Below are 22,064 nucleotides of genomic sequence, written 5' to 3'. Positions count from 1 at the left end.
GCCATCGAAGCGGTCAAGAAAACATGTATATACATGTATATGTACCGTCTGTAGTAGGATACAGTATACTTAGGGGAAGGAGGGTTGATTTTTTATCGATATATATAGGCCTATATCTCATACGCCTACCGGTACCATATTTTTTTTTAGTGATTATGGCGAAAACTCAAGGGTAATTTTTACTTCAGTCAGTTTGAAGCTAATATCACCTCAAATGGACTCTTGCGATTGAATTTGATGAATAATTTATTCAGAGAAATCTATTTATCTACTGTTCCCAAACTGTTGAATAGTGTGTTCACCAGACTAGCATGCTTACGGAATCGAAAACACCGCCTGAAAACATTACACGATTACTTCCCTTGATTGTTGTTTCATCATGGCGGATGAGGAGCAGGGAGAAGAAAGCATTATGGAAAATGCCAATCGATTAAGTGCTCAAGAAACAGCTTTCCTTAAAAAATATTTCACCCTGCGTAAAAAATGTGAACAAATGCAACAGGTACGTGTCTTCAAGCGCTTGACAATTGTAAAGCTGAAGGTTGAATCATCAACTTAGGATTTTGAAAGGCGATCGAGGGGTGAACGGTGTCCAGTTTTCGTGTATTATTATATGATAAAAATAGTACTGTTTTGTGGTAAATTTCAGCGAAATATTAAATAAACTGATGTCATATTACGTACCACGTAAACTCAAACGCACGGACTATTGAGGTTAATGATCGGGTATACTGTATAAATGTTTGATTTTTTAAACTTATTATGATCATTTTTTATTCTCATTATTTCAATTTTTGCTTCACAGGCAAATGAAAAACTTGTGAACAGGCTCCAGCACGTGAAAAAAATTATAAAGAAGTACAAAAGAGAAAGAAGGTACAGTGATTAAAACAGTTGACTTTTGCTCTCAGAAGTTAATATTTAAACCCCTTCTTCGTGACTTGAGAATTGAGTGTTTACCATCTTTACGTAATGGCTTTCGTTTAGGACATAGAAGTCCATTATGGAAGTTATAGTCCATCAAAATGGACTGAAATTGTAAACCAAGTCCATCCCCTGCTCCTTCAAAGAAAAAAAAAAAAAAAAAAAAAACTCCCATCTTCTCCCCACTCATGGCAACCACACTCACCTCCTCTTCTCATTTCTTTGCAATTTTCCTGTGGAATCGCGAATATTATTCTCTGCACTGATGAAATTAATTGACTTGCTGACATATGGTTACATTGACTGCTACAACTTTGGTGACTCTGAACGCGATTTTGAAATGTGATATGACCTACTTGTGGGTTTAAAATGTAACTGAAGGGCTTAAAGAAGAACTTATTTTTAGTGCATTTATGTTTAATGCACCATCAGTGCGGACCTTAATGGGATCGGTTCCATCCAGTTAGCGTTCAGAAATCTGCAGCGAGGTTTGGAAAGGCGAGGGTGGACTAATTGTTATGATGATTGTCAGGATTTTAAAATAGCACAACGAGTCCATCAAGATGGACTAGGGAATTATGATAAAATGGAACCTGAAGTCAGTTTTTTTTCACACCAATTTGATATTATAAGGCAGGGTGTAACTGCTTTATGTCAGAATGTCCTTCATTGGGTTTCTTTTTTTTTCAGATTTCTGGTGAACAGATTGGAGGAGTATGGAGACAATTACAAAGATGTTCCTGTGCCAGTTATGTGGGAGGTAGGCATGTGCTAAACTCTAATGGCTGTTGTGGCATTATAGTATTAAATGTGACATTGCCAGACATAATAAAGCAGTGATATGTACTCACTATAGTGTCACTGTTTGGCTCATAACAATGGATTATATTGATGAAGTTGAAGCACCTTTATACTTTACTAACCTATAATAAGTCGCTTAGCTTACCAGTCTGTATTGCTAGTGCAGTTGGAAATGCCTTGACAAAGATAAAATTCAACATCTGAAAACTCAGAATCTGAAGCCTGAAACCCAATAAATCGACTGTTTTGGTGGATTTAAAGTCATTATTACATTTCTGAGAAGCCTATTGCTAATCTTACTGTTTAAACAGATTATAATCTTTATAATTAGGACCACTAGCTAAATCTGGTCACTAAACCACCATCCCTGACAGACCTGCTGACTTCAAGCTCGCTGCGACTGTTGAACTAGATAAAGTTGGAGATAAGACTTTGGCCTTATTGTCCAGGTCATGGTGCAAGTCACTGAATTAAGAACATGCCTTTAGGCCATGGAGAGAACAGGGGCCTCCATGGCTCAATTGGTTAGCGCGCTAGCGCAGCATCATGACCCATCATCAGGAGCCTCTCACCAATGGGGATCACGGTGAGTTCAAGTCCAGCTCATGCTGGCTTCCTCTCCGGCCGTATTTGGGGAGGTGTTGCAGCAACATGCGGATGGTTGTGTAATGTGTTGTGTGATGGACCTTTGTATGGCGTAAAAAACAAATCTGAGGTCCAACATAAATCAGTATTTCACATGGTATTTTTGTCGTGTGGTCATATATAGGAAGAAGGAGTAGGCCATGGTCTGACACATGCCTTTCAATTGCTAGTACACACAAGGCTCCTGTTTCGTCACAACTTTTGAAAGAGAATGTGTATATTCCTTTGCTTCAGCTAACTTTTTGTGGGGCCTACATGTAGGTGCACGATTAAGCAGTCAATGACGTTCCTGCGTCCATTTTCGCAGTCTTTAATGTTCGTTGAAGACCACTTTCGTTCCATCAGTATGGTGAGAATGTATGGACGCCACTCGCGTGGAAGTTTGCAGTAACCTGAAACTGACCGCCATCGAATAAGTGAAATATTCTTACACAGTAAAACAACAGTCATATATATTGGCTATAAACATTAATATATATTTGTAGGAAGACCAGCTATACAGCTTCCTAAAGCCTCCTCCCCCTTACCCAGAGATACCCATCCCCCAGGAGGGATTGACAGATGGCTTGGCACCACCCATCAGTGCCTTGTCCCCAGGAGTGGGATTTGAATCCCTCTCAACGGTACACCCCATCTTAGCTGGTCTGGGGGTTGGGGAGGAAGGGCTACTGTCCTCATTGTCACCAACCCCTGGGGGGTCAGGCCAGCCCAAGGCTAAGAGGATGAAGACGGATAAAATGGAGAAAGATCGAAACGCTCCTAAAAAACCTGCAAATGCTTTCCTGATGTTTTGTCAGCAACAGCGTAATACTGTTCAAGAGGAGTATTTTAAGGTTTGTAATATTGTGTGTGGTTGATGTCTTTATTAATGAAGGTTGCCCTCATCTGCCATTTGTGTGGTCTTGGTGAAAATAAGAGGTCAAGGACACTTGTGTGTGGATGTGACACTTGTGTGTGGATGTGACACTTGTGTGTGGATGTGACACTTGTGTGTGGATGTGACACTTGTGTGTGGGTGTGACACTTGTGTGTGGGTGTGACACTTGTGTGGATGTGACACTTGTGTTTGGATGTGACACTTGTGTGTGGGTGTGACACTTGTGTGTGGATGAAGTTCATCAGTAATTTTAAAAGTGATAATAACATAAGAGTCATACATTAAGTGATAAATTATTGAGTATGACGTTTAGCAACAATGAAACAAATAAATAATCCTAAAACGATGTTTTAACTATGTAAAGGGTTGTTTGACATGATGCTCTGCACCACTTATGTGCCATTTGTGTAAATACTGCTTCAGCAGAAGGAAATTGTGTCATTTGTGCCTCTCGAACACTGTGAGACAGGTGATTGGTCAAGTAATGTGAACAAAAGTTGCCTAACATTTTTTTGACAAATCACATGATACAGTAGGACTGTTTTTACCTTCAACAAAAGATGAGTTTGATTGAAAAACTCTCCACCTGGGGCTGTCCTGCAACAAAAGAGAGGCATTTGCGTTATGATTGAATTTATTTAGGTTCTGGTAAAAATGACGAAAGCAGCGGCCTGATTGAAAGGATGTTGAAATGAGATCTAACACCTTAGATACTACAAAGAATTCACCCTGTGCTCTTGTTGTTTGGTATTCGCTTCAGGAAAAGAGTGAGGAAATCAGCCACCAGGAGCTGACAAGGAGACTAGCACAGCGTTGGAATAGCCTCGCTTCTGAAGAAAAACGGGTTAGTAGGAAAGGGGAACATCAAAAGCAAAATCATGTTTGGTTATTCATTTGTTTGGGGCCTTAAGAACAGGTGAGTAGGAAGGGGAGCATCAAAAGCAAAATCATGTTTGGTTATTCATTTGATTGGGGTCTTCAAAACAGGTGAGTAGGAAGGGGAACATCAAAAGCAAAATCATGTGTGGTTATTTATTTGATTGGGGTCTTAAAAACGGGTGAGTAGGAAGGGGAACATCAAAAGCAAAATCATGTATGGTTATTTATTTGATTGGGGTCTTAAAAACGGGTGAGTAGGAAGGGGAACATCAAAAGCAAAATCATGTTTGGTTATTCATTTGTTTGGGGTCTTAAGAACAGGTGAGTAGGAAGGGGAACATCAAAAGCAAAATCATGGTTGGTTATTCATTTGATTGGGGTCTTCAAAACAGGTGAGTAGGAAGGGGAACATCAAAAGCAAAATCATGTGTGGTTATTTATTTGATTGGGGTCTTAAAAACGGGTGAGTAGGAAGGGGAACATCAAAAGCAAAATCATGTGTGGTTATTTATTTGATTGGGGTCTTAAAACGGGTGAGTAGGAAGGGGAACATCAAAAGCAAAATCATGTTTAGTTATTTATTTGATTGGGGTCTTACTCCGCACTCAAGAATATTTCACTTACATATGTCTAACATGGTCTGGCTATTTGTGGGTGGGGGTAACAGAGCATGTAGGAAACTACTGACCCTGAGCAGTTCCTTGAGAAAAGCTCCTGACATAAAACCATAGCTTGACTTGTACACACCATTTCATTGGTCAAGGGAGAACTCATTAAAAAAAAAAATGATGATGATAGAGTGCTGTAAACGTCCTAAAATTTCATCTAAGTTAGTTGCATATCTTACCAATCTTTAAAAATTGTATTGAGGTTTGATCATATCCGACTGGAAAAATGTAATATATTATTATCTTTATTTTCCTCAGAAATGCACTTTTAGGGCCTACAATCACTTTTATATATTCTAAATTCCTGACCCTGAAATATCTGTCTCAAGACTAAGCTGTCCAGCTCACGACCCAGTACTTCCAAAAGTCTCAAGTTATTTCAGTGTCAGAATATAAATTTTTTTTTGTTTTGGACAAAGCTTGCAGATAGCTGAAAGGTTGAGCTTTGTGAAGGTCAGCTACTATGACTTCATGCTGTACCAAAAGTGACTGTTTCTGATTAATGATGTGGTACCTTTCCTTTCAGATTAATCATGTGGTACCTTTCCTTTCTGATTAATGATGTGGTACCTTTCCTTTCAGATTAATCATGTGGTACCTTTCCTTTCAGATTAATCATGTGGTACCTTTCCTTTCAGATTAATCATGTGGTACCTTTCCTTTCAGATATACTATGAGATGTATGAAAGGGAAAAGGAGCGCTATGACAAAGAGATGAAGGAGTATGCGACAAAGGAAGTTAATATCAAAGTTGAGGACGATATAACAGTAAATGTGACAGAGCCCCATTTGGACATATTAACCCCTGACCTCATCAAAACAGAGTTGCTATAGCGACAGATGTGAGATGACAGCATTGTCTTGCTATGGAAGTAGTGTTGGTTGCGGAGTTGTGGGAAATCTGTTGTCAAGGAAATGTTAATGGCTGAAAATGGAGAGGATTGGACTCTCCTTGCCATTACAAGTAAATGACACATCAATATTTGTTATTCTGAAACTTGCAAATTGCTAAGAATATTTGTATATGAAAGGCCAGCTTTGAATGTAAATGATGGCTAATAAATAAGTACGCTGACAGTAGCATTTATTTAACAGAGGATGGTCATTCACATGATACCAAATTCATCATCAAATCACTGTTTGATTTACAAAACGTGCAAAGAAACTTATGCATACTTGGCCCGTATATTTCCTTTCTCAGGTGACTCATTTTGCTTTATTCTGATTGACTCTTCTGCCTTGTTTGTAATATTTAATTTATCTCTTTTCAGAAAACCATTGTATACTTTTGAAAAGTGCCTTTCTAAAGGCTAAACTTTAAGTGAAATCCACTGACCAAATATTTCATGACTAATGATTCACATTTATGATGGCAGACTCTTAAAACTATAACTACAGTCGTAATCTTTATCAGCAAAGTGTTCCATAAGCTTTGAGATGATCAGTAGCATTTGACGAATTTATTAATTGTTCTACATGGTCTTGTAGATAAATAAATGTCTTGTTGGTAACATTTGTACAAAAGTTGTCCCCCTTGGTCTGCCTGATTAGTAGATTATTTCCCTTGGGTGGGACACCACCAGTCATTATGGTTGTACAAAATCTTCCCCTGTTTGCCCATCTGTGTGTTGAAAAGTGAAACATGAGGAATTTGTAAAAGGATACAACCAGAAAAGATAAAGTTCTGACATTGTTTCGTCTCACCATAATGCTGGCCACTGTTATATAAGTGAAATATTCTTGAGTACGGTGTAAAACTCCAATCAAATAAATAAAACAAAATTTCAGTGTGACAAGCAGTCACATGCATATGGACAGATCAAAGTGTCTGTTGCTCAGTGTTAAAAAGAGCATAAGGCAAAATCCCCCACATTTCAGCTAGTACATCACCATGGAAGTGATAACCAGATCAAGTGGTCCTGAGGACAGTTTTGTGTCTCTCTGCCCAAAGACAACTACCCTGCTACAGTCAAAAAAAATTCTGCGTAAGGTTGAGGGATGGGAGAATTGTGTAGAGGGCTTACTGATTCCAGTTCAGGTCCAGGAATTTCTTATCTGGTGGTTTACTCCAATTTCCTTCACCCATGAGTCTGTCTCATGTCACTTGTAGACATGAAACATTCTTGAGTATGGAACTGAACACCATTAAAATAAACATTAGTGGGGGAGTTTCGAGTTCAAACTTCTATCACTGAAGGTACATGTAAAAGAAATACTACTGTACCATGTGACCAGTCTTAAATATCAATCAACTATTTTTAATTACCTTAATAAGATAGGCGTCTGAAAAAAGTTTTACAGAAATAACAGTAGAATGATGAAGATAACAGAAGAGCTGAATGTTTGGAAGTTCTGGAAGGAAAGGGTAGTACTGGTGCCTCTTGGGTATGACGAGTCATGTAATCACTAAATTAATGTTGATACAAGTTGCTAAAGTTGTTCAACATTTTTTTCACAAGTCAAGTGATACACTGGTACTGTTTTTACCTTTAGTAACAAAAGAGTTTGAACTCCACAGTCACTACCAGTTCAAACCAAAATTGGGGGCCTCCGTGGCTCAGTTGGTCAGTGCGCTAGCACAGCGTAATGACCCAGGAGTTTCATCAATGCAGTCGCTGTGAGTTCAAGTCCAGCTCATGCTGGCTTCCTCTCCGGTTGTAAGTGGGAAGGTCTGGCAGCAACCTGCAGATGGTCGTGGGTTTCCCCTGGGCTCAGCTCGGTTTCCTCCCACCATAATGCTGGCCGCCGTCGTATAAGTGAAATATTCTTGTGTAAAACACCTATAAAATAAATAAATAAATAAATCAAACCGAAATGAGTTGGGCTGTTGATGGTTTTCGACCAAAGACTTTTGAAAGGTTTTTGTAACCATCGTCATGGTTAGTATTTTCACTGGTTTACACTGAATACTCTGATTTCTGCAATATCTGGACATTTGTGATACAGGTGAAATATTCTGGAGTAGGGTATAAAACACCAACTAGATAACATTGTCGAGGCTGACAAAATTTTGGAGGAAATGAACAATATATTCAAATTTCAACTTTAAGTATCAAAAAAGTAACCATGGTATTGAAGTTTCAAATTTTGACTTGTCAGTCTTGTGCAATCAGCCCCAGATCTACATACATTGTGCTTATGTAAAATGACATACATCGACTAGCAAGGCTCACCATTGTAGCCTACGGCGATACAATATATATTTAATTGGGTCTGATACTGTACTTTCCTCCAAGCATGTTTTTTGGGTGGGAGGGAAGAAAAGTCTAAATGGCCGCACGTAGGCAACTCATCCCATATTGCCATAAAATACACTAGTCAAGTACCTGGACCCTTGTTTTCTCCCCGTGAACTAACGCCCTGTGGGTCCAAGCGATTTACGGACATTGACATCTTAAATCATCCAGCCACAACTTGCAATATGAGAACATGGTTTTCACACATGGAGCCTGTTTCACAGAGCTGTTGCAATACTGCATGAAACGCATTTACCATGGTTACTATGGTGATGTAAATCTTTCCTGAATATTGTCATGGAAGGTATGCCAGGCGCAATTTATGAATTCTTCGTAAAACCGGTCCCAGTTGTCTCCTGGGCCCAGCTGTTCAAAAGTGTATGTGGACTTAAGCCTGGTATTAACCTTAAATCAAACTAAAGTGTCATTTAATTTGCGTTAGAATGAGTCTGGTGTTAAGATTTATTTATTTATTTATTTATTTGATTGGTGTTTTACGCCGTACTCAAGAATATTTCACTTATACGATGGCGACCAGCATTATGGTGGGCGGAAACCGGGCAGAGCCACCCATGACCATCCGCAGGTTGCTGGCAGACCTTCTCACTTACGGCTGGAGAGGAAGCCAGCATGAGCTGGACTTGGACTTACACCAACCACATTGGTAAGAGGCTCTTGGGTCATTATGCTGCGCTAGCGCGCTAACCAACTGAGCCACGGAGGTCCAGTATTAAGATTTAAGCCCGGCTGAACTTTAATACACTTTTGAATAACTGAGCCATGTAACAAATCACTGACAAATGATGTTAATTATAATTTTGGTCTTTATTAGCATGGGTACATGTATCCCAACAATTCATTTTCTCAATAATGTACATTTCAGTTGAGAACGTATACCTCCTTATCCAGTATAAACAACCACCCCAGCCCGTCCTCAATCTTGTATAGAAAATTAAATAACTTGGACAACATTATTGATGTGATGTTTCACTAGTTTCCGATATAAATTTGTGTATGTTTTTCAATGATCTGAATGTCTCGTTCTAACTGTTTCATTTCGGCCTCCATTCGCTCCTTTCGGTTTTTCTTCGGTGCTGTATCTGTGACGACTGACAAACCCTGGTATTCTTTGTGAATCTCCTCCCAGTTGGCTTTCAATCCCATTAAAATGTGCTCTCGCTCTTCCCTCGTTAACTGTTTCATTGTCCCCCGTCGGAAATGCTCAGCAATGTAAGCATCATACTCCTCCTGCGCCTTGCGAATTTCCTCTCGTCTTTTCAACAGGTACTGGGGAGTTTCACCGAAGTCCTGCATAGACATTGTAAGGAAAAAACACAGTTGTGTGAGTGAAATGAGTTCACAACTATGAACTGTTTTTTTTCTTTGCTATATTATGTCACTATTATCGATGTATGTGTGCTCATAAAACGCTTACAGAATACACAAGCACTAGAGAGTTACAGCACAAAACATTGCATTCTATTGTGATATGAACCCTTTTGCATTGCCCATCCACAAGTCTTACCATTGGCGTGGTGTATGTAGCTACATGTATGTCCTAAACCAGCACAACAGAATAAATAACTTTGAGTTTAACGCTTCAACCACTCCCTTCATATTAATGGAAAACCTAAGATGGTGAAGAGGGAGGAGACAATGGTCTAATGCTTAGAGGTGCTTCCTATCTTGTACACATCTAAAACAGGCATCTAGTGGTATCTGGTGTTGGAACTGAAAACAAAACATAAAATTAACACTGACCTTCTTTTTAATATAAATGGGTTCAAGTCCTGATGTATCCAGTTTGTGTTTGTCTCCCTTTTTGGTATCAACATAAATCTTCTCTGCCTTTTTAGGCACTGATGTGATGTTCTCTACTGCATTTGTGGTGATGAAGTTTTTGGTAGTTTTAAGTCCCATCAGAGGACGATCGCTTGGAGCTGGCACGGCCGGCCGGCGATGATCTTCATCAGGGTATTTAAAAGGCTGCTCTGAAAGAAAAAAATGTATGTGATGAAAGGAATATGTAAATATCCATGACATGTGTAGGCAGTATATAAACAATACACATTTTTAACTATGGTGTTCAACAATCAAGTAGATAAATAAAATGTTAGTCTTTGCTGTCTTCCTCAGTCATCCAAAATAGAGACAGCAAATGTGACTAGTAAGAAGGATACTCAACCATGAGACCCCCAAAACTTTTGTGTCTTAAAATCTCAAAACTAGGTTGAAAGTGTAGTCTGAAAGCGATCTAATGATTTGCTTTCAAAATGAAAGGCAGATGACAGAGAGCAACATTCCAAGTCCCCATGACAATTTAATTTTTGTGGATAATACATATATTTGTAGACACTACTTACTGTCGGGAAGCACTGGTTCTTTTGTGTGCTTTCTTAAGAAGTTTGTTGTCTCTGGAACCAAAACTTTGGCAGGACCCATTGTCTTATATGAGTCCTTGTTTTTTTCTTTCTCAACTTTGACATTGTCACGGAATTTAGAGGTGTACCTGAGAAGCAATGAAACATTTTTACGTCACTTCAAGTGAATACATGCCACGCTGATGAAACTTATTTCTACTTTTCTTTCAATTGCACATGCACATATTTATAAATCTGAATCTCATACATGCATCTGGTAGTCGCCATGATATTGCCGCAATATCATCAAATTAATGTTGCGTTAAACCATAATCATTCATTCATTCATTCATATCTGGTAATATAAGCAGAAAATAAAACTAACAGAAAGCAACTAATTGCAATATAGCAGTGTGCTTAATTATACAAATTAAAAGCATACTTTCTACATGTGAGATGATTAATATATTTAACATTTATAACATTTTCTAAGAAGATAAATATGCTCTAGACTAGAGGCACATTAGGCTTGAGTTACTTTCCGTAGCCTACACTAAGAAGTCTTAAGTTAAATTCGCTGAATGCTACTTACATGGAGCTACTCGACAAATTAAAACTTAACATAAGATATTTCCCGAAAAATTCAATTTTTTCCAACAGATGCTGTTTAACTCCTAATGCTTAAGGCTATATCTCCTTGCATTTAATGTGCAGAATGCAGACGGAGTTCTCTCTTCAAATGTCTAAATTTAAGTGGCAATATTACTTTTTCCCTTGCCGACAAAATAGTATGCTTACAAAAAGCATGTAAATTTTTACACCGTTTAGGCTCAGAGTTCTTAATATTTCCCACGCTGGCATAAACTACATTGAATGGACGGCTTAATGTCGAATTTGTGACATTTATCAAGACACGATCAATTTTACCTTGCTTCCTTCGGTTTCTTCAGTTCCTCTCGCGGAATTAAATCGTAAATGCTCTCGTCAGAATACATGGTAGTGTGCTCTAGTTTTTTCCTCGTAAAAAAAAATGATATACGCGTGTCTGCTCGCTGGTTTTAAGGGAAATTACGCCGGTTTTTGTCGCGCTCTTGTTGCAACACGACCCTTTATCGGCTTCCCTGACAGTTGATAAACACAGCCGTTTCTCAGGAGATATGACGTCATGAATTGTTAAGAGCCAGGGGAGGCAACCATGAGAAGACTTCCTGTTGCGGCGAGTAAAACGTGACGGGGTGACAAACATTTTTGCCAGCCTACTGCTCTCATAAAGTTTAAATGAACCGTGTAATTCAAGCGACAGTTCGAATCTCAGCAATTAAACTTACATTACAACCCCGGCAAGGTGTCAGTAAGTTTTTGGTGTAGGATTAAATTGCGTCAACATTTCTTTCACTGGTTAACATCTGACAAGTAAGCAGAACCTAGCGCGCTGGATCGATGGTCGTATATTTCTACAGATAAATAAACAGTGATGATTATTGTGGAATGCATCTCTGCTCTCCACTTTTATTACTCTATTCAGAATGACGTCCCTTGATCAAGAGAGTGACAGATGTCAATTGTCATGTGTAAATGATTTCTGCAACACCAGGGTGATGAAGCAGTTTTACTTCTCAAACAGGATATACTTTGTTTGTCTTAAACCTTGTGCTTTAGACATCTATATCACATCCTCACGAAGACGAGAAGAAGTACACTGTGACAGACATAGAAAGAGAGAATCAAAGTTTTTGTTAATTGTTGAACAAGCCTAGGTGAGGGGATATTTGCTATTGCTGTTTTTGAAGAATGATTCTTGTTGGATACAGTAATTGAGAAAATTTAACCATTGTTTTTTTAACCGGGACACAAATTAACAATTCACACCACTGAGATCCACGTCTGAGACCAGCACCAGTACCTGTAGATATATGTTTTTCATTTATTTTAGCATTATTTTACTACCAGTACTCAATATTTTGAAGATACATGTATGTTTTGCATGTTATGCTTTTTTGTGAAATGATTTATTAAGGACAAAGATTTAGACAAAGCTTAATTATATGTTAATAAACTTGATAGACTCAAATTGTTGCCTTATTAAATAATAAGCTAAGGTATGACGCAACAGGGAAATCAGAGGTGTAATTTGCACAAGTTCTAACAGTAGATTTGTTATCATTGATTGCTTTTGAACTGAGATGTATGTAGTCTGTAAAAATGATACTTCTTTTCAGGGGTTCTTTCGAAAGAGTTTCATTCCCATCCAACACTCACATCTCTAGCAGATATGAGGATTAAACTGCTGCCAGCGCTACAGGACAATTACATGTACCTGCTGATTGATGAAGCCACAAAGGAGTGCGCAGCAGTTGACCCTGTAGAGCCTCAAAAGGTGAGACTGGCAAAATGAGATCGGAATCCAGTCACAGAAATTTTCGACTAGCTAGCTTCCAATTCAAGAATTAATCAAACTAAACAAAGCTTTCACTGTGTACAGGTTTCTAAATGACTTTTACCCAGAATGTCTGAAACATTTGTATAATGTAAAAGATATACCTGAAAGGCAAATACGCACATCAAACAGAAACCAGTTGTCTGCTCCCTTCCCAAACTCCTCACTGTATAAACCCAGTCTTTCATTTTCTGGTCCAACAATATGGCACACCCTTCCTTGCAGAATGCAAAATTTTAAGCCAAAAAATGTTTGGCACAGAAAGAAGAAAACAGAAATAGTATTTATAGATTTTTGTATGTTCTCCCTTTTTTGCATATATATTTACATCTTGTGCTCTTAAACTGGTTGTGGAATTTGTACATGAAATAAGTGCTGACTTAAAGATGTCTTGCGCTAAGATCCCCTCAAGCTATTGGCGAATGTCAGGAATTCCAAAATGTGACTGATAAACAGAAAAAGTGACATATAGAGCTGCTTGTTACAGCTAAAAATCAAGTCACTGTAAAAATAATTGCACAAAAAGTTAAACTTCTATGTACCTGGTGGGCATCCAGGCGTGGGAAATTCAGGCTTATAAATTGTGTGATGAGTGCGAAATGGATGTAATTTCTGTTTTGTGTATTTTCCGGCTGGCAAAGTAAAGCGTAACCATGGCAAGCCTACTCTAGAAAGTTAACACTTCTTGATATGCATGATGAACCAATCAAACAAGTGGCATAAACCAATAATGTGGACGGAGCCACACCACCCCAACAACCCACATGCCTGCCAGTAAATGAATGCCCATAAACCTGCCCCTTATTCTATGAACAAAGTCTCCCTCAGAATCAGAAAGAAGGAAAGGTATTGTACATTGATGGCTAAAATGGGTGTATTTCTTGCTCAGGTGGTAGATGCCGTGAGTGAGGAGGGGGTGACACTAAAAAAAGTCCTGACCACACATCATCACTGGTAAGGTATTTCAAATGTTTCCAAGGTCACACCATTTTAACTTTTTGAATGATATTTTTCAATGTTAGAGGAGGGTATAAAAAATAAAAATAAAAAAAAAAAACGAGAAAGTCATATAAAACACAATATGATCAGAATTAAAAAAAGGAGATTTTCAGTTTTCTTTTTATTTCTTTTTTTGGACTTTCAGATGATGGCTTGCCTGTGAAACACAAAGATTGGTGTGGCCTTACACATTTATTTATCTGTTTGTTGCCTAATACCATATGTAAGATTTCATTTGTACTGTGGTGGTCAGTTTTATGGGTGGAGTAAACCACTGACCTTTGGCAAGTTACTGATAAACTTTGCTACTTACGTGTACACTATATTGATGGAAGACAAGTATCTTCATTGAACGGCCTAAACAAGCATTGTTGACCACTTTTTGTCACAAAGGCCTTACAGGCAGTGAAGGAGAGAATGTTTATCTTTGCTAATAGATCTTCCCAAGTATGAATGGAAAGGAAGGCGACACAAGTTGGACTTGAACTCACATCACTTGTGATGAGAAGCTCCTGAGTCATTATGTTCTGCTAACATGCTTATTGCTCTGCTACATTTATTATTGTAATTGGTCACAATGGTTTCCACAGGGACCATGCTGGGGGTAATGAGGGCCTTATCAGACTGACCGGTCCATTGGAGGTTTATGGGGGTGATGACCGTATTGGGGCTTTGACAAACAAGGTCAAGGATGGAGAACAGTTCAAGGTCAGTGCCATTTTCATGCCACATTTTTTTATTGTTCTTTTGTTTTTTCCTTTATTTTTTGTTTTCAAATCAAGATGTTGTAATTTTTGGTCAGGTAGATACTGGCATGAGGAGTGGAAGTTTTTGTAGGAGCTACATGTATTTCTCTATTTGCAGTTTTGGATGTGTCTTTACAAAAAGCGTGTAATCTTTTCTTCTTGGGGCATAAAAATGGCTTTAAGCTTAAGTCAGTACAGAAACTAAGCAGGCTGTAGTGACTGTCGTGTCATCAGTGGGGATGGCTGTCAAAACACCCCTGTGTGTGGGGCAGGGGTGGTGGTGGGGGTCAGGGGGGTGGGGGTCAGGGTAGGAGGTGGGTTATGGTTAGTAGAAGAACCTGAATGTGTGGGAGAATCTGGTTCCCAGTAAGTGATACAAAATATGCTTCAAAACGAAATTAATGACGTATATTTCTCCATTACCACTAAAGCCTTAATTTTTTTTTCCCTTTTCATGTTTCCTTCGCATATGTTAAAATGTGTTAAAATGCAAATTCTTCAGAAACAAATACTAGTAAAGGGTGTCTTTTGTACACTGTCATATAAAGAAGGTAACCTTGGATACAAAGGTTGCAATTACACGTTGTTTTGTGTATCTTTATTCAGGTTGGGAATTTGAATGTTCGCTGCCTGTTCACACCTTGTCATACCACTGGACATATTTGTTATTTTGTCACCGGAGATCAAGGGGAACAACCCATAGTGTTCACAGGTGAGGTGGAAACAGTAGGATGGCCAGGAGTGATGTGGATTGGCTGAAAGCAAGAATATATGCTGAATATTCAGAGCTTTGGTGAGATTAAGGTGAAAGATAGCAACAACAATAAGAAAAAAATGGCTAGGTGCGGGGTTGCCTTTTCATGCATTATCATACAAGATCTGTAATGTTTGAGGAAAGACTGTGAAGGAGAATTTCTGAGTCACGTGGTCTGCCTGGCCAAAGAAAGCCAATAGTCCACCTGAATGCCAAAATACCTGTAAGGTGAATAATAACAGCATCGACAACAAAGGGCGAAAAAAAAACAAACAAAAGCAATTAATCATTAATCAGTGAACAAACGTGAAACAGTTTTAAAGCAAGGCTTTTTCTTTCCAGACACATTCAGCGCATTGAGTTTTCAAAGTGTGTTTTGATATACCAGGAACCCATGTTTTGGAGTGGAAATTTTTAAAGATTTTGTCCTCAGCTTAAACGTCCATCATTGATTTATTGTAAAATCCAAGGTAACAATGTGCTTCAAGGAAGTTTGCGTTCAGTAAAAAAGTACATCTATTCCCAGCCAAATCCCAAGTTCAAATCCAGTACATTTCAATTTGTATTCACTTTCTCAGTATGAAGATGGGCCTCGCTGGCTCAGATGGTTAAGGAACTCTGCGACTATAGCATTGACAGATGTTCAGATCTGGCTCTCACTATTTTGGCTGCATCTTGAATGAAGACATTTGTTGGCGACGGTACACGGTGAAGATTGTTGGTTCAATTTGGGCATTCTGGTTTCTTCCACCCATAAAGTGTCGGGACCTCCGTGGCTCAGTTGGTTAGTACGCTAGCACACAGCGTAATGACCCAGAAGCCTCTCGCCAACACGGTCACTCTGAGTTCAAGTCTGTCAGCAAGCTGCGGATGATCGTGGGTTGCCGCCGGGCTCTGCTCGGTTTTCTCCCACCATAATGCTTGCCACTGTCGTATAAGTGAAATATTCTTGACTACGGCGTAATACACCAATCAAATAAATAAATAAATAAATCATAAATTGTCATGTAGGTGAAAAAATCTTGAGCAGGGATATAACCACCAGCCATACAATCTTTGTATGCAAATTAACCTGCTTTATTGAAGCCATCAATCAATCGCAAAAATAGCATTATTACATTTAGGTAATATTTGTGATTAAATAGGAATTGATTTCTCCTTTGTAGGTGACACATTATTTGTGGCGGGATGTGGGAAATTCTTTGAGGGTTCCCCTAATGATATGTATCATGCCCTTGTGGAGAAATTGTCCAAGCTGCCTGGTGACACGGTGGGTCTGAAATGTATATGTAATTAGGGAGGAGGTGGGGATTAAGTCTTGTTCGAGACTGAAGCATTTTATGATATTAATTTCCAGAAATATGGCACCACAGTTTCTTCTACCTGTAAACCTGACCTTGATCATATATGTGAAAAACTAATGAGCCAGCACTAAACACCAGTCAAATCAATCAATAAATAAAATTCCCGAAAAAAGTGAGACAAAATAGACAATTTATAATGCCAGTGTGTAGAATACATGATTGTGTACCTACTGCAATTCTTCAACCTTTTCGTGTGTTTGCAAGCTGTTCATTCGAGCATATTTTGAAGGTGTTATTCTGTGTAGAGCGATAAAATTCTGCTTAAAATGGTAGATTCAAATTATGTAGTTTTTTCTCCACAATCAAATTAAAAATGTGCATAATTTGCACTGAAAGTTGCTCTTTCATATGCAAAAAGGTTGATGACTTAAAGTAGTTACTTTTCAGAAATTTCTGGAGAAAATTTCCAAATTAAATAATTTTACTATAGTATTTTTTTAATCAACATTCATATTTTTCAATTAGATTTTTAAATTGCAGAAATTGATGCCGAATTTAATCATTATTATGGGGCATCTCCCATTCACTTGGTTTGTTCACTGTACATGTGTGTAGGGTGTTTCAGCCAGCAGGGGGGCAGGAAGGGACCAGTAATGGGCCATCTCCCACTGCCTTACTTCTCTTGCTGGTTGGGACAGTTGAGGGGACAACATTATTGGTTGTGTTGTTGCTTTTTGTATGTATGAATGTATGTACCTTCACCTTTCAAACTACACAATTCTTTATCTTTTTTTGTATATATTGATGTATTTTTTGATTGGACTCTGAAGTACAAATTTCCTATATATCATTTTCTCTGTGAAGGCCTTGGGGAATAGTTTCATTGTGAAACGACCGAGCTACCTTCTGTAAATAAAGATATTATATTATCACTGTGCGTGAATTTTACCAAAAATGACAAATGCAGATATATGCTTATGAATTGTTTTGATGGTGAATATTATTCATGGTATTTTATGAAATATTGCCTTTTCAGCGTGTGTTTTGTGGCCACGAGTACACGGTCAACAACCTTAAGTACGCTCTGCACGTCGAACCCCAGAGTAAGGATATACAAGACAAGTTAAAATGGGCGCAGGTACCTAAGCTATTTAATTCTTATCCTCATCATGTTTTTTTTAAGGCACACTGATATTTTTCCTCTGACTGGTATTATGTCCAACATTGCTGCTAATGACAGTTTATCAGATAAATTTGTAGAATAAACATCAAAGGACAGTCATTGACTCATATTGATATTAAAGCTCTGCCCTGTTGAGACTACCATGCGCTTGGCCTCAATAACCTCAATTGAGGTTCTGTAGAAATCTTTGAAGAGGCACGATATTTGTGAGTTTGGGGGTAACACATTGCTGGATTTGCACGGACAACAGTTTTACCTTTTGATTAATAATTATATTGATGCTTCCCAACCCAACTAAACAAGAAAACATGGACATACAGAAGGAATGTTGGAGGGGAGGGAAGGATTTTTCTTCCAATATCAGTTTATAACTGATGAGTTACCATGCAAAATGATAGACTTTTTTTCAGTCTGTTACCTTAACTGGCAAAATCCTGTGGATCTTGTGAGTTTTCTGGGGAACTTGAATAGGGCCTTCTAGGCGATATGTTCCAAGCCAGTTCGCACTTTTTTGTCAGGATGAATTTGTACAAATTTGGGGGCCTTCTTGGGCGTGGTGGTTAGCATGTCAGTGCATCATGACCCAGAAACCTCTCACCAAAGCAGTAGACGTGAGTTCAATTCCAGGACATGCTGGCTTCCTCTCCAGTCCTGGGGCAACCCTCCTGCAACCTGCAGATGATCATGCCTGAATTAAACTTAAGATAACAAAGCTCGTAGTAATTTTTCATGAATGGTGCAAGAACATGTACAGAGAGAAAAGCTGAAGGGTCTGAACATCGCCATGGTAACGTTGCATTTACTGATGGCAGGTGTAATGTGAACGTGTAGTGTGCAGTATGAAACATATGTGGCATGATTGCCACAATCTTAGAAGATGTGTAAATAGAAGATGTATAAATAGAAGGTGTGTAAATAGGTGTGTAAATAGAAGATGTATAAATAGAAGGTGTGTAAATAGGTGTGTAAATAGAAGATGTATAAATGGAAGATGTATAAATAGAAGTTGTGTAAAGAGAAGATGTGTAAATAGAAGGTGTGTAAATAGAAAATGTGTAAATAGAAGATGTGTAAATAGGTGTGTTAATAGAACGTGTGTAAATAGAAGATGTGTAAATAGAAGGTGTGTTAATAGAAGGTGTGTAATAAGTTGTGTTATTGTCACACATGTGACTTTCTGTCTTCAGGCACAGCGGGATAAAAATGAACCAACAATTCCGTCAACCATCGCTGAAGAGCTCAAGTTTAACCCATTTATGAGAGTAGGGTATGTAAATGTAGAAATATTCATCAGAGTTTTGGGGAAACATCTGCATCCTACAGAACCTTTTGCATGTTTTTTATTTTTATTTTTAACTGTTGAATATTTCACGTAATGTATGATTTTGGCCTAATGCCCAGGGGAAATACCGGTTCGGAATCTTTTGTTGTTGAAGGTAATAACAGTCCCACAGTATCATGTGATATGTCGTAAATGTTAAGCAGATTTAGTTAACAGTAATGTACTTCCGCCCCATTTCACACCCCTTTACTTCAGGAACCTCGTAAGATAACAAACATGATAATAGAGCTCGACTGGGAACTGACTATTTTGGTGTGGAGCAAACTGCCTGCCTTTCACAAGGTACATATACATACTTGACAGTCCTCATTACAAAACTGTGACAATACTGACATTTCCTTGACTCGGCCAGCAAGACAATACTCAGCTAACTCTAAACGCTTGATGCCATTGATCAAGAGGTAGTGGAAGAGAAGAGACCTTCATCCAGGAGGTCACGAGTTCAGTTCTGGCTCTGGGTTGAGGCTTTTTGTCTGGACTGGTTAGGGTCCACTTTCATGAAGTGCAAAGGTCATATTTCTGGTAACTTTGTTGTCAGGGTTATAATCCCATAAGGCAACATTTATGAAAAAAGTTATGAAAAATTGATTAATGAGGTTTTGTGAGTGGCACCAGACACATGAGGAATGTTCTTGAGTATGGCATAAAATTCAGATTAAATAGAATGGATGAAGTGCAATTTGAATTTACAACAGTGTTGACTATTATGCAGTGTTAGGATACAGTGTTGACTATTATACAGTTATGATACAGTGTTGACTATTATGCAGTGTTACGATACAGTGTTGACTATTATACAGTGTTACGATACAGTGTTGACTATTATACAGTGTTATGATACAGTGTTGACTATTATACAGTGTTATGATACAGTGTTGACTTATGCAGTGTTATGATACAATGTTGACTTATGCAGTGTTATGATACAATGTTGACTATTATGCAGTGTTGATTATGATACAGTGTTGATTATTTTACAGTGCTGCTTGAATCATGATACAGTGTTGATTATGATATCAGTGCTGCTTGAATCATGATACAGTGTTGATTATGATATCAGTGCTGCTTGAATCATGATACAGTGTTGATTATGATATCAGTGCTGCTTGAATCATGATACAGTGTTGATTATGATATCAGTGCTGCTTGAATCATGATACAGTGTTGATTATGATATCAGTGCTGCTTGAATCATGATACAGTGTTGATTATGATAGAGTGTTGGTTATTACACAATGTTGATTATGATTTTGAAACAAATGGAATTTAATGGTCACAGTTACCAGTGATTTCATAAAAATCCAACTTAATGATGAATGCTTAAGAATTTTGATCCCTTCCAAACGTGTATGACCAGACCCATGCTCAATCTCACATGTACTTGTAACTGGTTGTTCAAGTTTCATTCAAACCTCCCAGTGATATGTGTCGCATTTTTTGTCATTAGGGCAGCAGAGGTGCAGAAGCATTGCGGGAAGTCTGATCCGGTGAAGACGATGGGATTTCTCAGAGATGAGAAAAATAACTTCAAAGCCAAATAATTCACAGGATGTGTATATGTACTATTGTCTTCGAACTGTTTTATACATTCAGGAGTACTAGTGTGTATACAGATATATGTATGTACTCATGAGGATTACTTGTCTATATGTAATGTTAATGTTTAACTTTACCAGGGATGTGTAAAATGTTTACTCTTATTAAATTCCTGTTTTAGGTGCTAAATGTAAGGTTGCTATTTGTAGAAAAATGTTATTTACACATTTATTATAAAATTTTTCATTTATTTGACAAACTGGACTACCGTAATTTCTCAATAACTTTCGACGCATTTTCAGACAATGTATACCATGATGCCTTGCGGGGTGGGGGTGGGGGTGGGTCAGGCCTATACTCCAGCTGGAATGCTGATAGCGCTCACCTCGTGGAGACTCCTCTGATCTCAGCGTGTGTGAGTTAGTCTGTGTCTGTAATTATTGAGAAGGTACAATAACAGGTATTGTTTGAAATTCATATTTGTTTCATTTACAGTTAGACTAAGTTGCCTTTACCAATTTTACCAATGAAGGAAATGCGGTATATTATCTATGCTTTCCTTTGTAAAGCACTTTGAAAGGAAAATATGAATAAATATGAATTCTGTATTTCATGTAAACTGTAGTTTGTAATCATGAATCAGTTGGAATCAAACAAAATGTATCACTTGAGAAATGTTTGATTTGAGGTGAATTACAGTCGTTTATTTATCATCGTTACGTTCAGCACATGATTTCTCATCCAGTCTATCCCACTTTTTTTTTTTTTTAAATAAAATTGAACGCGAAGCTTTTTGTCCTGAAACTGAAAGTTCAGATTAAATATATGGTGATGATTATTTTGCATGTTTGTGTTTTTTTTGTACACAATTTTTGTAGTTTGTATGTGGCTAAAAATAGAACTCACAAATCGGGACAGTCTATAATTTGCTCAAAATCTAATAGTTTTTTACCCTTGGATTTTGAAACATTGTGACATCAAAGTGCTACTGCTTTATAGAGACTGACCATTAACACTGTAAAAACTGTTACATTTTTTTTATTAACACCAATGATAACACGTTTTGATAAACAAAGGGATGAAGGTAAGGAGTAAGTTGTCTATAATGCTTCTTGGTTGGATAAAGGAAGATATCTTATAAAACAAGAGAATTTCAACTAAACAACAGGTTATATTGACACATATAGACATGTGGTTGATTCTTGCCATTTTGTTTTTTGTAATCAGAAAATGTTGAATCCGTAGATTTAGTAATTTTTTTATCGTTATTTTATATGATGATACTAAATATATATATGTTGGTATAAACAGGTGTGAATTTTTTTGTTGTCTCAGATCAGATCTGTAGGATGTATCTCTGGTAAGCTACTTAA

General features: G+C 37.9%; 3 protein-coding genes across 4 annotated transcripts; 2 read left to right on the top strand and 1 right to left on the bottom strand.

Moving 5' to 3' along the window:
* Positions 1-384: 384 nt before the first annotated feature.
* On the top strand, positions 385-6,471 carry LOC135477446 (uncharacterized). Its single transcript, XM_064757552.1, has 6 exons — positions 385-502; positions 806-876; positions 1,615-1,684; positions 2,856-3,203; positions 4,008-4,091; positions 5,461-6,471. Exons 1-6 carry the CDS (start codon positions 413-415, stop codon positions 5,626-5,628), a joined length of 831 nt encoding a protein of 276 aa, XP_064613622.1. The 5' UTR covers positions 385-412; the 3' UTR covers positions 5,629-6,471.
* Positions 6,472-8,829: 2,358 nt separating this feature from the next.
* LOC135477917 (enkurin-like) lies at positions 8,830-11,506 on the bottom strand. Its single transcript, XM_064758135.1, has 4 exons — positions 11,318-11,506; positions 10,394-10,539; positions 9,792-10,021; positions 8,830-9,338 (listed from the first exon to the last, which is right to left on the bottom strand). The coding sequence occupies exons 1-4, from the start codon at positions 11,383-11,385 to the stop codon at positions 9,021-9,023; spliced, it is 762 nt and encodes a 253-aa protein (XP_064614205.1). The 5' UTR covers positions 11,386-11,506; the 3' UTR covers positions 8,830-9,020.
* A 104-nt stretch (positions 11,507-11,610) lies between these two features.
* On the top strand, positions 11,611-21,026 carry LOC135477445 (hydroxyacylglutathione hydrolase, mitochondrial-like). Of its 2 annotated transcripts, none has more exons than XM_064757549.1 (9): positions 11,611-11,741; positions 12,610-12,767; positions 13,717-13,781; positions 14,417-14,534; positions 15,179-15,284; positions 16,493-16,596; positions 17,667-17,768; positions 19,001-19,080; positions 20,603-21,026. In XM_064757549.1, exons 1-9 carry the CDS (start codon positions 11,669-11,671, stop codon positions 20,694-20,696), a joined length of 900 nt encoding a protein of 299 aa, XP_064613619.1. In that variant the 5' UTR covers positions 11,611-11,668; the 3' UTR covers positions 20,697-21,026. The 2 variants fall into 2 exon arrangements, with proteins under 2 accessions (XP_064613619.1, XP_064613620.1); XM_064757550.1 differs by lacking the exon at positions 11,611-11,741 and adding an exon at positions 11,767-12,147.
* The last annotated feature ends 1,038 nt before the right edge of the window (positions 21,027-22,064 follow it).

This window comes from Liolophura sinensis, chromosome 11 (assembly GCF_032854445.1).
Source record: "Liolophura sinensis isolate JHLJ2023 chromosome 11, CUHK_Ljap_v2, whole genome shotgun sequence".
NCBI classification, from domain to species: domain Eukaryota; kingdom Metazoa; phylum Mollusca; class Polyplacophora; order Chitonida; family Chitonidae; genus Liolophura; species Liolophura sinensis.
The sequence above is the reverse complement of the archived record's forward strand: the minus strand, read 5'-3'. Positions and strand labels throughout refer to the sequence as shown.

Coding starts and splice junctions, on each gene's coding strand:
- LOC135477446 (XM_064757552.1), top strand. CDS start 413: ATGGAAAATGCCAATCGATTAAGTGCTCAAGAAACAGCTTTCCTTAAA. Junction 1,685..2,855: donor CTGTGCCAGTTATGTGGGAG/GTAGGCATGTGC, acceptor ATATATTTGTAG/GAAGACCAGCTATACAGCTT. Junction 4,092..5,460: donor TCGCTTCTGAAGAAAAACGG/GTTAGTAGGAAA, acceptor CTTTCCTTTCAG/ATATACTATGAGATGTATGA.
- LOC135477917 (XM_064758135.1), bottom strand. CDS start 11,385: ATGTATTCTGACGAGAGCATTTACGATTTAATTCCGCGAGAGGAACTG. Junction 10,540..11,317: donor AAGAAACCGAAGGAAGCAAG/GTAAAATTGATC, acceptor ATTGCTTCTCAG/GTACACCTCTAAATTCCGTG. Junction 9,339..9,791: donor CCATTTATATTAAAAAGAAG/GTCAGTGTTAAT, acceptor ATGTCTATGCAG/GACTTCGGTGAAACTCCCCA.
- LOC135477445 (XM_064757549.1), top strand. CDS start 11,669: ATGAACCGTGTAATTCAAGCGACAGTTCGAATCTCAGCAATTAAACTT. Junction 11,742..12,609: donor ACAACCCCGGCAAGGTGTCA/GTAAGTTTTTGG, acceptor ACTTCTTTTCAG/GGGTTCTTTCGAAAGAGTTT. Junction 13,782..14,416: donor CTGACCACACATCATCACTG/GTAAGGTATTTC, acceptor TGGTTTCCACAG/GGACCATGCTGGGGGTAATG.